At 42.4% G+C, this 18,833-nt stretch overlaps 1 protein-coding gene across 2 annotated transcripts; it reads right to left on the reverse strand.

The window, feature by feature from the left end:
- Positions 1-26: 26 nt before the first annotated feature.
- On the reverse strand, positions 27-17,815 carry LOC122782615 (guanine nucleotide-binding protein G(q) subunit alpha-like). 2 transcript variants are annotated; one of them, XM_044047033.1, is made up of 8 exons: positions 16,658-17,815; positions 6,409-6,593; positions 5,898-6,052; positions 4,429-4,557; positions 3,483-3,611; positions 1,819-1,948; positions 1,546-1,699; positions 27-989 (listed from the first exon to the last, which is right to left on the reverse strand). In XM_044047033.1, the coding sequence occupies exons 1-8, from the start codon at positions 16,791-16,793 to the stop codon at positions 799-801; spliced, it is 1,209 nt and encodes a 402-aa protein (XP_043902968.1). In that variant the 5' UTR covers positions 16,794-17,815; the 3' UTR covers positions 27-798. The 2 variants fall into 2 exon arrangements, with proteins under 2 accessions (XP_043902968.1, XP_043902967.1); XM_044047032.1 differs by lacking the exon at positions 4,429-4,557 and having other exon boundaries at positions 16,658-17,813.
- Between the last annotated feature and the right edge of the window lie 1,018 nt (positions 17,816-18,833).

An 18,833-nucleotide genomic window follows, 5' to 3' on the forward strand; every position in this document is an offset into this window, starting at 1 on the left:
CCCCCTCGTGCTTTTTTTTCTTAAGTGTGTTTATATATGCATTGACTTCATAATATATATATATTTTTTTTTTGCAATTGCGATGCTCATACTGGTGGGGTACATTCATAGACACGAGGTGGAGACAGAATTCTCAGCCCCATCCCCCCTTGTGTCGTGCGTGCAACCTCACATCCTCTCCCGAGTCGTTCTGAAGTATCTTCATCTTTAGCATGCAGCCAAAGGTCCCTGGGTGTTTTCAGGAGATACGGTGTGCACGTCCCCTCCGCACCAGCACAAGCTCATAAAAGGAGACGACGGAGGATCTGATCTCACACCCCTGAGGGGTCGGCTTCGGGGGGCCAAAGGGGTTCGATGCCGCTATTCACCAAAACATAGCTCCTTCAAGTCGATGCCCAAATACACACACAGACACACAGACGCACAAAGACCCAAGTCCCCTTCAGTCACTGTACAGCCCATGTAAAGGTTTGTGTGCCAGAGCCAGCAGCCGAGGCCAAATCTGACACACGGAGCAGCTTCGCAAGGAGAAAAAGGATTCTGACACAACAAGCTGCCAAGTGAAGAAGAAGAGGGCGAGCTTTGGTGAAAGAGCATGGGTGGCATTTGCAGGTAGGAGGATTATGTGAATGTATGGAACTTGGGGTGAAGGAAGGGCTCTGTTGGGGTGTATACATGTATGTGTTTGTGTGTGCAGGCATGGTGTAGTGTGTAACGCAAGTGGAGCTGGGCGCACACTTCCAAACGGGGTGCATTTGTGCAATGGGGAAGGAGGAGATGCGTGTCGTACATGAGCTCTCACACCAGGTTGTACTCTTTGAGGTTGAGCTGTAGGATGGTGTCTTTGACAGCTGCAAACACAAAGCGGATGTTCTCAGTGTCCGTGGCACAGGTGAAGTGAGAGTAGATGATCTTGTCGCTGTCGGGGTTTAAGTCCACAAACATCTTGAGGATGAACTCGCGGGCTGCCTGCGCATCTCTCTGGGGACCTGGAATTCAGAGAGCGAGAAGCACGTGTAAACGTGTGTGTGGCGAGGTCACTTTTCACATGTGTGGTGTAGTTCTATTGCTTCATATGGCAAATTCACATTCTAGCAGTGAGAGAGACATGCAGAGTGCCATTAGTACTTTTACTCTTCCGTTTCTTATGCATCAGCAAAAACCTTAAATGCACACGTGAGCATCTCAGGCAAGTTGATACACACTTGCATTCACATTTTATAATAAACTGAATATCATTGGGATTTTTATTGATTGAATCTGAAGCGGGAATAGTGAGCTCAGAGTTTTCTCAGTTTTCTGACTTCATCACTCGCGAAATCAAATCAAATTCACGGCTTGTCTCAGAGACAGAGGATTGGTAGTGAGGTTTGGTAAGGCGAGTTTTAAAGCTAATATTCACGGATGCTGGTCAGAAGATTGCTTTTCACAGTCTTCAGGTGGGAATGTTACTTGATGCAGCCGTTTCACATCTACACTAAGGAAGTGACACAAGTGAAAAACATTGTCATTATCCGTAAAAAAAACAAAACAAAAAGATCTCACCATCAAACTCAGGAAAATAGTCCACCAAGTGCGAGTAGGAGATCTTCTCCTCCAGCAGGTCCTTCTTGTTGAGGAAGAGGATGACGGAGGAGTTCTGAAACCACGGGTAGGTAATGATAGTCCTGAACAGAGCTTTACTCTCCTCCATGCGGTTCTGGAGAGAGTGGAGTGAAAGAACAGTTTCAATATTTCAATATGTCCCGTTAGATCTGCTCTGTGTGCACGTCAGTGAAGACACAGATGGCGAGCGTCCACCGTCCCCGGTTTACCCACCTCGTTGTCGGACTCCACCAGGACTTGGTCGTACTCGCTCAGCGCCACGAGGAACATGATGGAGGTGACGTTCTCAAAACAGTGGATCCACTTTCTTCTCTCCGACCTCTGACCGCCCACGTCCACCATCCTGGAGGACAGCGAAGAAATGAAGAAGCAAAGCGGCATGCTCGACATTAGAGAAGAAAAACTAACAAGAGACAAAGAAGGGACAAGATTTTTGAATTACGCTATAATTGCTTCATGCATGCCACTGCGAAGGTTAAAGCTTCAAAACCTAAGGACATGTCCAGATCAGTTTTAAAGGAAAGCCACTCAGTTTATGAAATTTTTAAGGTCAATTCAATATTTTCTGCACAGTGGTAAAAACCTCCTGCAAAACCAGAAACTACCCAAAATGAAATACAGAAATCTGGCAGATTATCTGTATATTTTCATATCATTTAAAAAGGCCCCAATCTCAGATTGATTCATTTGTATTTTATTTATATCCATAAAATGGAAGAACTGAGTGGCATTCAAGGGTTTAGACAATATGATTATTATTAAATATTAGATGTGCCTGTAGTGCCGTTTATGCGATACCGTATAAGTGAAGGATTATAAGGCATTTGTGTCTTTACTGAATATGTTCCTCTGCCTCTTCCAGTGTGCATGAGTGGTAAAGCACCAATTGCCAAGCTCTGAAATGCACTTGGAGGTGACGAATGGGGATGAGGGGTGGGGGGCCCAAAAAAAGGGCAAAGGAAGACAGAAATGGTTAAGATACAGGGGGAAACTCTGATGGGGGGGATCCTTTTAATGTTAGGGATGTCTCCTGTATCACCTAACACTCAAGGTGTGCAGTGTTAACAAGATATGACAACTAGCAACTGGCTAAGCAAAAACACTTGAAGCGGAAAAGTTTTATTTAGCTGAGGCCATTCATGAAGAGCGACGCTGATAGAATGTGTGAATCCTCGTGACGTTTCTCCTTGACAAAGTCAGCCTTCACTCACCGGGGAGTTCATAGTCCCAGTTTCATTAAAAGCTATCGTGTGTCAAAACTGACTAAATGAAATCCAACAAATCCAGGATCTTTACCCCATAAACCCGATACATAAATGGCACTCATACAATTTATTTAAGTGCCTGTGCTTATGCATGGGATGCACAGGTGCGAGTCTCCAGACCAGGTGCAGAGCAGTCTTTTACAGAGCTGCACAATTGTGCCCTCTAGTGGTGGCCCAGTCCATTGTGGTCCACAGAGACCAGGGGCCAATATAGGCCCTGCAGGACCTGCTACCCAAAATAACAGTCCTACACCAGAGAGGACGACCTCGTTTCTTTTGCCAGCCACAAAGAAGAGAAGGAGAGGAGGAGGAGGAGGGGAGGTGACCCATTTACAGGCCGGGCACCAGAATGTAGGACTTCATGTTCATCTGGGGTTTGCATTATGTGTGGTATGCTTTCAGTTGTTGGCAGGAGGTGAGAGAAAACGTAGGGCTGTGAGGAGACTAAAATGCTACGGATTTCTAAAGAGACACTTCAGTAAAATGTGAAAATCAGAAGTCACAGGTAACGGGTTCTTTCAGTGAACGGGTTTGGGTAAAAACACATCGCATGACTTATGACTTGATTACGTCACGGCACAACATGAAGGGGACTCATTGGTATTGTTCTACCTGAAAATGATGCTCTGCAAGTCGAAGGGGTACTCTATGATTCCTGTGGTGGGGATGCGCACCCTGAGCACGTCTTGCTGCGTGGGAAGATAGCTGGGATCAGCAATACGATCCAGATCGGAAAGATAACTAAAGGCAGGCCATTGGAGAAAGAAAGACAGAGAGATAAAGAGAGGGGGGGAAGAGAAGGGAAAACAGTTATATAAAGCGTGACAGGCAATTACAGCAACGCCCCTGCCATTCCAGGAAGTGTGGATCAGTCCTGTTGAAGAAGCTTTGGAGAAAAGGCCACATCTCAGAGACAAAGGGGTGTTAGTTAGTGTCCCTGGTCTATCAACACTTTCTGCCTCCACAAACCAATATAGGACTTTTAAGGTTCAGCACATTTGGACCTTTTTTCCGATTAGAAATGTTAATTTAAGTCAAGGCATGTGTATACTGTCGCAGAAAATGAAGTAGGATCAGTGACAATAGCAGCATCTTGAATCAAGTATGAGAATTTGGACAAGTTTGATCTCAAAGACAGCAGGAAACATTATCATTTAGTTTAAATTGTGCCAATCATCTACCAAACTTTATGTCAACTTCCTGGGGAATCTTTGACATCAATGTCTAGTCCTTCATCTGGTATTTGGGGGCTGCTCCCCACACGGTTTAGAGCAGAATCTCAGCCCAACTGTGGAGAAAAATCACTGATATCTAATCAGTGATTTTCAGGTTCATCTGATCTATACAAGATTTTACACCCCTGACACAAATGGGGTACTTAACACTGGTTACTTAAGAAGCATTTGTAATTTTCTTTTTAACTGAGCTGACAGAAAACTGATAATTTGTTGATTTTTTTTTTTCCTACTACAACTAACCAGCTCTTAATCAACATCCTGACAGGTTATCAGTGGTTTCCGTCCTGTAGCCATGGTGATGGTGTAGTCCTTAGGGGTACCTGAATATGACGTTCTCCAGGTCAAAAGGGTATTCTATTATACCCGTTGTGGGAACACGGACCCTCAGCACATCCTGCTGGGTGGGAACATATCCCTCCGCAGTCACACGATCTATATCGCTAAGGTAACTAGAGATATACATAAACATATCACACATTTTTTTTTTAAAACACACTCATGATCAATATTGACCATCTTATTGCAAACAGACTTGAAACACTGTAGTACATGGATTTCACAACCAGGGGGCACTACAAAGCGAGTTTAGTCCCTCCTTTCATAAATCATCACACTGTGTTAATTCTGGCAAACTCACAACCACAGAACAAAGAGCTGACAAATTTGGCTGCCACTAAGTTGGAAACACAAATTTTGGCAAATTTTCTTTGACTTTATGTGGTTTTGTCGTCCTATTGTGAACATTTGAGACGCCTCATACTAAAAAAATTTAAGTGGTATATTTAATAAGAAACAAACGACTGGAGAGTGCGGACGTTTAACATTGATGGAGACATTATTAGAGCAGAGTGCGTATTCTCTGCCTGTAGACGGCAGTATGCGGTTTATAATATGGAGGGGCATGAATATTCGATTATTAGATTGTTGACAAGTCAGTTATAGTGTCTATTTTTGAGTATATTAAAAGATACATTAATCAAAGAATGTTTATTGTATTTCCTTATAGTCCTGATAACATGTTGTAGCTTTGCTTTGAGTCTAGGTCCGAGTGCTACAGGATGTATTCATCCCATGAATGATTGTGTGAAATTCTAGCTTCCTCTGTTATTTTAGCAAGAGGAACAGCCGAGCACTCTCAGTGGGGGCAAGAGATAATCAATTTGTGTGTGTGTGTGTGTGTGGGTACACTTGTATTACCTCTTTAGGGACCTTTTCTAGCATAAACACTTGACAGGACTAGCAGTCCTGATGAAGACAAATACCTGGTCGTCATAAAAGCATCCCTAGTTTATAATCACATTAAATTACAGCTGTGATCGCAGCAACGCATTACTCTCACATGTAAGAAACCTAAATGACACATTCAACTTTTTATCACGTATTTTCGCTGAACACACACACACACACACACACGCACACACACACAGTGGAATGGTGGTTTGTGTATATTCTTCTGATAAGATTGTTCACTTGCGGGAAGAAAAGCCAGTACATTTAGAATGCTGCAAGTAAAGACCTTGTGCGGTTGACAAAAATCTAATGTGCTGCCGTGCCAAGCGTACATTGCAATACCCACAAGGTAATTACACGCATGCACCACCAGCCTTACACATGTCAAATTGCTCTGACAACTTTCTTCAAATCGTGCACACAAACAACCATGAAAAACTCTGCAAAAAGCTAAAGGTTGAGAATAACAAACCTACTAAAAATGCATCCAAACCAACAACAGACACAAACACACAGACATCATAACCATTGTCTGACACACACGCATGCACAGACGTACTATTTAGTGGAGTCAGACAGCTGGTACTCTCTGCGGCGGTCGTAGGCCTCCTGGATCCCCGGGTCGGCCCAAAGGGTCTTGATAGCTACAACGTAGGTCTGGTCAAAATTAGAGATCTTCTCAATGTCCACGTCCTTCACAAGCATGGCATTAGACTAGAGAGAGAGAGAGAGAGAGAGAGACAGACACACACACACACACACACACACACACACACACACACAAACACACAAACAAGACAAGAAAATGATCAAATAAAAATGCAAGCAGATTTACAAAGACACATCAGTGTTTCCTAGAATAACCAGATAATGATCATTTAGATCTTATATTACATATTCCAAAGATAACACGCGCCCACACGGTCAGTAAATTCTTTATTTCCAGCTATTTTTATGTATTAAATGCACATCTCTGCACAAATGTTCCAAAAATTACACATGGGCAGGCAGATAAACACAATACAATGTATAAGAACAGTTATTTATGATTCCTGTGGGTCTGTCCTTACCCTATTCTGTTCATATTTATATGGGATCTTGAGGGTCTCAGTGGCTCGGATCATAGCCTGCATGGAGGTGAAGATGTTTTGGTAAACAAGTCGGATGAAACCTCTCTTATCTTCATCTGAATATCCTGCTCCATGGATGATCCTCATTTGCTTGATGAAGGTGCTCTTGCCACTTTCTCCCGTACCTGAACACAACATAGAATGCAGAGGGGAAAAAAAACAAAAAACAGTCAGGGACTAAGTCACTGGCCAGCCTGGATTCACTTTCTAAGGTTTCTAAGGAGTCAATCAGAGACAATAACAAAGCTGTCATCAATCAAAGAAAACATCGGTCCACTTAGACTGTACCTGCTGGGGAAAACAAATCTGCACATGATCTCTAGATTCAATTAGTTACAATGCACCCAGTAGCCTTTTTAGCCAAAGTGGACCAATTACAACATAAATGGGCTAAAAAGCAGGGTATTAAATCCTTTCAAAGCCAGTTAGACCAAACACAGTGAAAGCCGACTGAATACATAGGTGAGCATTGTGGCAGACATACTGTACAAGCGTTCCATTGGCCAAACAAATGTAGACACACACTTCTACTTATTTGACATTGTGTTATTTACAAATTTTATGTACCTTCCTTGGCCTGTGTGTATATACACATAATTATTAGTACAGTACATTATAAGTAAAAGTACACCTCTCCAAAAAGGATTTATTGCAAAATCTTGCACTAGAGTGCATTCATTGCATCTCTAAAATGCTTGTGGGTATCAATACAAATGCTGGACTGATACCAGTGTTGAATTAATAATTTGACCGGCAGCAGATACTGATCTAGAGATGGTAGAACACGCTACATTCATATAATGATTAATTTGTATTTAGTAATTTCTGTTAATCAATAAAACAAATCTGCACCAACTGTTGAATATGAAACCGAAGTAATTGGCTACTGCTTCACACAAAACTTGATTAATGTCAGATGTCCATATTAGTAGGTTTCACTGATTAATAAATATCTCTGCTAGGATTCAAGGCTAATTACCTAAACAGGTTATGACCGCTGATTTGTCAAAGCTCCTTTGTGCAACGTCAGGATGTTATCACACAGTTTGGAAACCGAGAGAATCGAAAATATTTCCAGGAAGAAGAGCAGAGACGAGTGGGTGGGAAGATACCCACTAATCTAATAAGAACAATTTAGAGAACTTGCCCTAGATCATCACGGAACGGCCTATGCTAAAAGGTCAGGCCAGGGGTCGTTCTCAAAAGGCAGCATTCCTTCACTGATCCAACTTTCTCTTCTCCTCTCCTGAGTGACCCCTGGCCTGACCTTTTATATGTATATATGTATGTATATATATCTAGATGTACAGTATGATCAGTGGAATATTCCAAATTTTGTCAGGTTTCCAGGGTTATACATGAGACAAACGAGCCTTTAAGAAATATGTGAATCCAAATTAATTATTATGTGCCAGGGGCTGAAACGGCTCCTGTCACAAAGTGCAAGGAACCTATTGTTTACCTTCAGATTATTATTCTGTTCATGAACATTCATGACTTGGTGTAAAAAAAAAACGTCTGAATTTAGTAAAACTTTTGAAGTGATTGCAATATTTTTCCCCCCATACTTGCTTGGGGGTCTGTTGGCCTAACCCACATTTCACACTAGTCCACTGTGCTCTACATGCCCAGAAACGCCCCCAACCGAAAAGAAAATAGAAAGAAAAAAAAGAAAAAAAAAAAGATGTCGATGGCATCTCAACCACTCCGTGAAATCAAAAGGGAACACACATCCATGATATATCTGCAAAACTGAAAGGGAACGATGAGGAAGAAAGAAAAACACACATACACTCATCTCACCACCACCTACATTCAAGGTTTTTGAAGAGCAGCCATATTTCTGTTACCATGGCAACCCCATCCTCTGTCTCCCTCTCCTTTAGTTCCTGAGTTTTTATTTCTCCCTCCCTTCTTCTCCCATCTCTTTAAAAAAAAAAAAAGAAAACTCCCCTCCACCCCTTCTCTCTACTCTCTCCTGTAGCAGACAGTAAATATAACTATGAGCCCCTCAGGCTTGCATTGTGCTCTTCATCATTTGGTGTACCACAAAGCAGAAGGGCCTTGGCTCTACAGAGACTGTAAGGGGGATCTGAGGTCAATACCAGGGGGTTCCTAACACCAGGCTCAGACAAAACAGCTGGCAGAGCTAGCAGCTTCTCAGCTGATGCTGAAAGCAATACCTTAATCCAAGAAAAAAAAATCTTGTTTCAGCACTGTGGGCATAGGAGGGGGAAACAAGCGCAATTCTCTCTCTTCACTTAAAAAGGGGAAGATGTTAGATTAGGATTTAATCAGAGTGAAACATCTGTATCTCAATGTGTTGCGATTCTGGTAATTAAAAGGTAGTCATAAAAAAAGAAAATACACAGATAACACAGATTGTGTTATCCTACTGAGCTGTGGTGGCCAACATCCATCTTGCTAGTGAGCGCAGACTGCTTCAGCAAAAGAGCAAGAGGATCAACTTTATGTCTGATTTATTTCTCGTGACCCCGGTCACAAGATCTCCCTCCACTATGTTCTCTTAACTGTCGTGTCCCTCTTTCACCAGACAACACACTGTGAGCCTCTGTCTTCCCTTTTCTCCTCCACAGATTGTACCAGCGTCAGCCACAACCATTTCCATGCCCTCACCAGCTCCCCCTGACAAATACACACTCATCCCCTCCTCCCCTTCTCACTTCCCTTTGGCTAGATTTATGCCCCTCCATTCTCATCCCACTCTGTCAAGAATTTTGGATATTCATAACTACGCTCCATCCATTCTTTTTTAGTAATGACCTAGAAAAAGGAGGCCACCTTTTAATAGCTCGTACACTACTTAGGTTTGATGAAGCTTTTTGTTCTAGGTAGCTAACGGTGTGAGAGAGAAACTGAAAAGAAAGCTCAGATTATGCCCCAATACTAGTCCTTTGTAAAGCTGCAGCGTTTCTTGGATCAGGGCTAGTCTCCAAATCTCAATCACAAGTAACCAGGTGAAAATGAGCACTAAAATTATATTTGCTCTGCCAAGCTGAGTTATAAAGAGCCAGAGTAAAACCAACATGTAAATAATAACATCTATCTGTCATGTAAAGTAGCCAAACACTTCAACTTGTTGCCAGGCTGGTTTTCATAAACCTTTACAGCAACTGATGTCAGTTCATGACATACAACACCTGACACACTTTTGCCTCTGTGCAGCAGTTTTGCTGCTACACCATCATTGTTGTTATCTTGCCTTGTCTGCATGTGTGTGTATTTGTTCCTGTATCTTAACGAGGATGACATTTTGTCCTTCCAACACACCTTTAAAATGACCCTTTGAGTTAACATTTTTTAAGGGCGTGTGTGTGTTTGTGTACGGAGCCTGCTTGTTAAAGCGGTCTGCTCATGTCCTACAAGTCTTCCATCACGCTTCATATCTAAGCACGGCAAGCCAGGCCACTGGATCATCCTTGCTAAACCTGGCTTCTCCTGCAATGTCAGTCAAAGCTTTCTATGAACAGAAGAAGGGGATTTTAAGCATCATGGTAAACCTGCATGCAAATACACATAAAGATAATGGTGCAAGGATTTGAATGCTGTTGGCTTATCAGGGTTTATGAACTATCCTCTCAGGCAGGGCATGACAATCCAATCTCAGCAGGGAGTATACATTTTAAATGGATGTGGCAGAAGCTGACATACAATCAAAACATAGACATTCGCATCATATAGGTTTTTTGGCTTGACCTAGAAAGATAGCACGAGTCAGACAGTCACAAGTATAATCGCAATAAAGCGTGAGTCTCAATCTTTCACTAAATTCCTCTTGGAAACTGGCCTTTTTTAGACATAAAAAGGGATCGAGCCAAGACAGCCCGGAGCTACACAACACACTCACCAGCTGCCTAACCAACTGTGGACACACACAGATCCTGTGGTCAACCTCAAGGCATGGATATTACCTCCACTGTGATGGCCCATTTCTTCCCCTCTTTTTCCTGAAATTACCCGCCATTCAGACTGCAAACATACACACAGCCGTCCAGAGAAAAGTAAGGAGGACTCCTCCTCTCTCATTTTTGTTGCAGCTTTTCAACAGGTACTGCTTTTGTTTTCGGGTTCTGGGCACAACACTGCTTGCTTTTGTGCTGATGCCTCTGCATCTGCCGAGTGCTGCTTGTGCGTGGGTTACAGAGCTGTAAATTGAACATACATGCTACGGCATGTGCGGCACATAATTCACACACATTCATTTGACCAACTCAGGACAGCTTTGTCTGTTCACTAGTGAGCGTGAGCTAAGTGCTGCTGTGGTTGAGTGGGTGTGGGTGAGCACAAAAATAAATAAAAACCCTCATAAAAGAGTAGCAGCTCTAAAACAGCACAGCGCAACCGTTTCAAGAGCGGCGAAGAAGAACCGTGTCAGAGCTAACGGAGCTCTATTAAATAACGTGGTATCGGATCGGTGCATGGACTCCAGTACTCGCCGATACCGATACCCACATTTTCGGCAGTATCGGAATCGGAACAACTCTAATTTGCACGGACCCTAGTGGCCCTTTTCAACTACACAATTATAGCACTCAGCGCTCAACTCGACTCGTTTTTTTGCTTTTCTATTAGGGATAGCCACGAGTCAAGAGCACAATGTCGGACACAAGAATCAAACCCACCATTTTTTTTATTTTTTAAAAAAGCAACAGCGTTACAGCGAGCATACATGGCTGCCGTCTGCAAAAATACACCGTGGTCCGTACACGGGATTGAGCAGCAAGTACACCTTTGCCTCAATGTCCTCCATTGTTTGTGTTATGTATAAAACGGTGTCACGGTGCAGCCATACTACGGCGACCACACCCACATTTGAGAAGTAATGGAAAACAACGAGCCCGATACCCAAACTGGGTAGAGTCGAGTAGAGCCAAGTAGTGCTAGAACTGTATAAAGGAAAAGGGCCATTAGTGAACAACCAAATCCTAGATGTTGACTGTATTTTGTAGGCCACAACACTTGCATTAGGGGTTCACATAACAGGCAATTCATTACTCTTGGTTGACAGAAAATACTGACCAAAAGGTTTTCATAGTCGCACTACAATTCAGAACCCCTCCAAATCATACATAAAGTCAAAAGTGACAGAGGTGGCAGCAGCCGAGATGGTGTGATCAGAGAGAAGTGTGGGCTTTACTGTACACAGCAGCTGGTGGGAGTAAACAGGAATGAACATGCCACCCTGTCAGCAGAGATGGCTGAGGAAACGGGCAGTGAGCAAAGGCAAACGTCCCCGTCCTGTCTGGGGACCCGAGGGTAGCAACAGTATGTGGGACAGTCACCATGTAGCCTCATTCACCCCCATATCTCCAGAGAACCAGCCATGACCCCATTTAAAAACGTGTGTGTGTGTGTGTGTGTGTGTGTGCATTCAAGTGTCAACTAGTGAGCAATATCAGTGGTGTATGATACACCGCGCCATGGGAGGGAGACAATGAGTGTGAGCAAGGCTGTCTGAGCATTTACTGCAGAAAAGTAGAGATATGGACTAGCTGGATATGGATATATATACTCTGTGTGCTTTAGTTGCATAAGGGCTGCCACGATGAATCTACGGCATAGATTATCAAAATTTGTTAAAGGCGGGATTTTGTTGTTGACGCATCGTCAACCTGTTTAATTAAAACAACGCCTCTGGTAAACTATGTCCGATAATTGTAATGCGCATTGGAAATGCTGGAGGCAGTAGGCTCATCCCTCCCATTGTATACACAAACTATTTTTGAAACCAAAATAGTTTCTTTCTATCAGCACAGATACATTTTAGTGGATATAAACGAGACAGACTGTGGAAGCAGAGCAGTGTATGTTCAGCATGATCAGATTTAATTGCTCCACATTGAGAGGGCATGAAAAACATTTCTAAACTATAACCCTTTTAGCCCTGGTGTTAACATACGTCCTAAGTGATCCAATCACATGCAGATCGCACTACAGACATGGTTTGGTAACATTTGTGGCCACATTCCTTAGCATACATGAATACAATTTATCCTAATAGTGGATTAGACCACCCACCGTAGTTTCACAGCATTTTCTAATAAAATCACACAATTTCATAATGTAATATAGTTTAGGGAAATACTTCTCCTACTTGTGTAGGTTTTTTCAATTATGTGCCTTGCTCAGGGGCACACCAGCCCTGGGTCTGTCTCAGGATTGAACCAGTAACCTTCCAGTTACGAGCCCAATTCCTTTCCTCTTGGTAATGGGCTGCCATAAGTGTCTCATGTGCAGAAGAAAATTCTTGTTAACATTTGAGGTGCCTAAATACGGATGCTTGATATTATCAGCCTGATATTAGTGTCCGTAACATCACTAACATGGAATACATTTTCTCATCAAGCGGAACATTGTTCCTCTATGAAGGGTTTCAAAACATGCCTTAAAAAAATGCTGCTTTTATTTTATGTATTATTGTAGTCCTATACTATTGTAACAAAAAGTTTTTGTCAATATAGTCATAGAGTGTACCCATATTATGTGCTGTAAAGTTTAGGGAGACTTATTGTGTAGGTGGAGGCTTCAAATAAGTAAAATGGACTTTCTGCCTCTTCCTGTACCGCACCCTTTGTTAATCATTGTCATTTCTGTGAAGTTGACTGAACAAAATAACTTGAATCAAATCAAAACTGACCATCATCCATATAGTTCCACATCCATTGGCATTAAAAACACCATACTTTCGACACAGAATCACATACACAACCACTGAGGAGTAGAGCTAGAAAATCCCTATTGCCATATATGATCAAAATAAGACGGCTTCACAAGAGAAGGAAGGTCAGCAATAAACATCGGAACCTAACCCCTGACCTTCTTCTTGCTTCATTCAGATTGTTCCTCTGAAGGATGTATTAACCTGGAACCAAGAGAGGGGGGATCATCAAGAACAAGTCAACCTATGAGGATTTTAACAAAGATGGCGGAATAAACCCATGTCTTGGATAAAAAATTTTTTCCCCTGATGGACCCTGATTTTTTAAAAATTAAAACAGGATATTTTTATTTACCGCATATTCTGTTGTTTACCTCAATCAGCACTTTGAGAAATCTTAAAGTTGTGCGCTTCCATCTCATTTTACCCTATGCAACAAAGGCTACAGCTCCTGGCCCACTATGTTTTGACCAAGTAGAGGCAAACCGCTGGTCTGTGGAGCAGGAAGCTGCTGGTATGGCCTGATATGGCTCTTAGTGACAGGCAGTCAGACTGTGGGCAGTGTTGCAGCCCTGGCAAAGCTGTAATTTTCTGACCAAGTGGCTAAGTTTGTAGGTGTAATAGCTTTTACCTACAAAACTAACCCTAACGTCCATAGTATTCTTAGCCAGAAAACCTCATTCCTTTGTCTGGCATAACCTCTTAACCATTTAGTTGAGACAGGGCTGTTATGGCATTGTACCCTGGCTGTACAGTAAACTGCCAGGAAGACGGACAGACAGAGGGAAAAACTTTGTTTGGGGAATGTTACAAGAAAAATTCCAACAGCTATTATATCAATCTTGTGCTGTAAAGATACCCAACTAATGTTAACTATTGGCAACGTTTTGGATATTAAAAAACAAAAACAAAAAAGGCCAACCATTCTCTCGTTCTGGCTTCACAAATTTGAGGGTTTACAGTTCTCTGCTGTTTTACAACACTGTAAACTGGTCACATTTTCATTTTGGACTTCTGTGTTGTTTTTGTCCAAACCCCAAAAGATATTCAATTTACAATGGTAAGGGGAAAAAAAGTTGCAACTCCTCACACTGGAGATTTGTCTTCTCCACATCAATCATTCAATAAAGAAAACCAGACGCATAACAGACGTGAGTTGGATTATTCCTTAAAAAGAATTTGTGGGACTGCATGAATCCCCACTAAAATATTTCAGTAGTAAAGCTACAGCGGGGTCTGCAGTTGCACATTATGTACAAGTAAAAACGTGCCTACTTGGCCAGACGAAACTGTTAGGTAGATTGCAGCAAAGCCCAGCTGAAATGCACAACGCATCTCTGGCACGTGTTCTGCATTTGCAGTTTAGTGTGCACTGATGACAGAAGCCACTCAGTATTCTACAAAGATATCTAAATGGTCAGCTTTCAATATGCACAGACCAAATAACCAAAGTATCACTTTCCCTCTTCTGTAAAGTAAACTTGATCGGGCATGGTGGTTAAATACTAAGAAACTACAAGTAATTTGATCCATCAGTGAGGAAAGGAGAGCCATGGGCCTGAGAACAGTGTCTGTGGATAATAGGAGTCAGTGACATCTCAAAGTCTGAGCAGCGGATGTGTTTAACCAAGCCTATTAAGACCTGGACTAATCCTGCCTTACACATCCTTATCCAGGCGTCCAGTGTCAGACTTAACACACACAGGATAGAGCACTTACAGCACGACCAACTGCAGTTCTTGCTTTTAGCCTCTCAAGCTGACACTTAAATAATCATTAATTTTAATGTATCCTGTCAAAACCAAAAATGGAAACAAGAGAACTCAAACACAATAGCCAATGCTGATAGAGACGATCAACTGGCAAGAGCAATGACTGCAGCATACGTTCCTAAACCGTCACATGAAAACAAACAGTGTCCACACATGTTCACCTTGGCCACAAGGTGGGACAGAGTGCAATTCTGATGTAAAGCATGGATTAAAACATATCCCAGAAACAGTATGACTCTAAACTGGCCTACTTCTCCAAGCAAAGGTATTCAGCAGGGAAATGAAAGGAGACACACATGTCAAATAACCAGGGCTGCTTTTGATGGGCAAGAAATGAGAGCAAACGTTTCGAAACCAAGGATGCAACCTAGATATTTTTAATTGTCCTAAAATGGACACCTGATTTTTTTTTCTTTTATTTCCCATGAAGCATTCACTCTTGAAATATGTTGTTTGAGGTGGCTGGCTGTTCAAGTCATTCACCTAAAGTATTTGAGTCTGCATATGCACAAAATGTATTACCTTAAAAAACAGTTCAAGTGTACCTGCGGGAAAGCACAACCAAATGTTCCTCTTTTGTGTCCAGAGAACTATGAATCAATGCAATACAGTGCAACTTGTTCAACAGCAGCTCCCACCTGCCCACACACTGGCTATAAAAATAGATAACCTACTCAGCTATATTCCAGGATGAGGGGGCAAACCTCCTGTCCGCCAGAAGGATAGATTTGTGACACTGGTTGCACACTAATAATAAGAGACATAAATAAAAAAAATGAATGAACACTAAGCAAGGTCTAGATGGGGCACCTCCAACTGTACAGTTGTTATGCAACCTGGTGAGCAACATCATAAACCAGCCCAACACTACTGCCTCTTCTGCTACCAAGTGACAATCCGTGCCTGCTAACCACCAGCAGCTAATAAAGCACACTGGTTATAGACACTGGCAGGCTACTGGCCCACTGACTAGCATGTAGCAGTGTATAAACAGTGACATCTTACTAATTTCAATGCCAAATGGGGTGTTGTCTGCACACTAATGCCAACCTACACACACAGTTTTTATGCAGCTATTCTTCTAAGGACATAATTGATATACATTTTTTTTGCATTGAAACTGGGTATTTGTTGTTGTGTTTTCTCTGAATACAGCCCATAAAATTCTCTTTCCTACATTATAAATTCTGATTAAATCTATATATTAAGCATTCTCAAATTCAAAGGGTCATATTCACATCCCAACAACCTTACCCCTTACCTCTAACTAACCACAGTCTACATCTATATCCTAATTTTGACCACAGCCAGAGGCATGGGGATCTGCTGCCTCATTGGGAACAGGCTTCGGTCCCCATTAGGTCAATGAGGTCCACTGGTGCTCACAAGGTCAGTGTTTACACCAGAATGGGTCCTTAGGAGGTACCAAAAACGAGTACGAACACATACACTTACGTACACACACGTACGTACACCCACATACAGAGATTACGAGATAGTATCTGTTAACAAGCCTATTCTTGCTCATAAGCAGAGGAACACGCTAGCTAATTAATTTAAACTCAACTCGCTACAAGCCACGCATTTCAGAAATCTTATCAGGATTTCAGCTAGCAACCTATACTAGCAGCATACTTGCTAGCATTGTCAAGAAGGCCCAAGGAGGTTAGTTTTGCATATAACGACACAAGACAGTGACAATAAAAGAGGGACACATGAGGGAAAGCATGCCACGTACCGAGAAGAAGTAATTTTAGCTCTCTCCTGGAGTCTCGCTTGTCTCGGCGGAGTTGTTTGTCAATTTCTGCATTGATTCGTTTCGACTCCTTCGCCTCTTCGCTCAGGCAGCAAGCCATCATGGACTCCAGAGTCATCCCCTCTGGTTTTGACGGGACCCGACCAACCACTTGCTCACGGTCTCAGATCAATCCCAAAATCCTCGGTCCTCGCTTATGTCTCAAGCGAGGAGGAAGAGGCGGTCTGTAAGGCAGGACGGATGGATGGATGGATGGACGGGACCGGGGCGTGGGGGGGAGGGGAGACTAAAAGCTAGGGGCCTCGCTGTCAAGTTGCCCCCCAGCCTAGAACGGCTGTGACTATCTCCCGGTTGTGTTCTCGGCTAATCACAAGCGTTTCGGGAAGGCGAGAGGAACCAGGAGACGGTGGGGCCTCCCCTAATATGCTTTGCTCTTATTGCAGCTAATATTAAAAATTACTGCAGCTAGCACAGATTAGCAACTAAATAATAATAGCACTTGGATTATCTCATTAACCCCCGCTATATCGGCACTTTTGGGTTTAAATTCTATCTGCCCTCCTGTCACTGTGCCCCAAATTCTGTCATTACCATTCGCCAAAAGTGGTTGAAAACTGCAGTGTCGCGACATCCAAACCTGCGTCTCCAACGCTAGCGAGCTAGTTTGCGGTAGGAATTAAAAGTAGCAGTCCTCGCTTAGAAGCTAACATTAACCGTTATTGCGCTAACCACGCCGCAGCGATGCGTCCGCTCACGAACAGGAGCAAACGTTAACTACAAGAGCTGCGCTGCTAGCTACCCCGTTAGCTCGCTCCGTCAAGCAACGCCTCGGCTAAAGCTAATGTGCTAACCCGCAGTGATTGACTCAGCAGCAGGCTTGGTTGAAGGAATTTGTCCGCCTAGCTAGCGATGACAGGACAGCACTCCATCACATCCCGACTCATTTTGACGGGACAAATATATAAGGCTGCTGCTGCTGCTGCTGCCGCCGCCACAGCCAGAGAGAAGAAGGGAGGATATGCGTGCCCCGCACCGGCTGCCTTTTTTTTCAAGCGAGAGATGTGTTGACTGCTGGAAGATCGGAACAACGTGGACGCGCACGAACACGAAGCGAACACACACATACACACACGACGCCAAGTAAGGAGGAGGAGATACCGAAGCGCTGATTGACAGACGAGTATGGTTAATGGCTAATTTTGACAATTAACATTACACATGTTCTACACATATTCTCACATATTAACAACACAAGTCTGACCCGTCGTAATTATATTGTCACAATGACAATTAGCTATGAAGAATTGTGACTTTTTCTCAGATTTTTTTTAATTTTGCTTCCAATTTTTTTACATGTGGCCCTAATCCTCTTCCGTAGCTATGTATGTATATATGTATTTTAGTTTTGATTGGTCAGAATTATAGTTCAAGATATCTCCAACTTAAAATGTCTAATTCATATATCTACAAAATGAATTTGAAGATATCCAACTTGATAATAGATGTCTACAATCTATAGCATACTTTTTGACAAGTTAAAACTCAAAGGAGCATATATTGTTAATTAGGGGAACTCAAACCTCTGATGTTGACATTTGTAATGTTAAGTCAGTCAAATTTAGCCATTAAATGTCAAAGTGGCTTGCTACACCATATGCATTAATGGAGAATGGAAGAATGTCATTGTGGGTACTTGGAAAATACATTTTCACTGTCAATAATTGAATGTTGGACATCTGTGATACGTATATAGTATATTTTCAAGTTTTAACTTTGTTGGCCTATCATTAAGACAGCATATGCCACTAAATGTATCTCACAGACTAAAATCAACGTATTGTGGGTGCTTTTTATCATGATGTGTGATGTTAATGTATATTGTCCCATCCATGTCAAACACCTACTTCAAGTACTGCAGTTTTTAGTGTAACATTTCTACAGGTACTTCTTCAATTAACAGCAGCAGCTGACCAGGAAAATGAATAGGGAGCTGTGGTGGCTATGTACTGTAATGGCAGTGACATCTTGTGGCCTTATTGTACAACTGCATGTAACAGCTGAGAAAATTATATTTGGTGTTTGTGTGGAATCTCAATGTAATAAAAGATATCTTTTATTCTGTCCAACACAAATGATTTTCTGCTCATTTTTAAGATGT

Source organism: Solea senegalensis, linkage group LG16 (assembly GCF_019176455.1).
Source record: "Solea senegalensis isolate Sse05_10M linkage group LG16, IFAPA_SoseM_1, whole genome shotgun sequence".
In the NCBI taxonomy this organism is placed as follows: domain Eukaryota; kingdom Metazoa; phylum Chordata; class Actinopteri; order Pleuronectiformes; family Soleidae; genus Solea; species Solea senegalensis.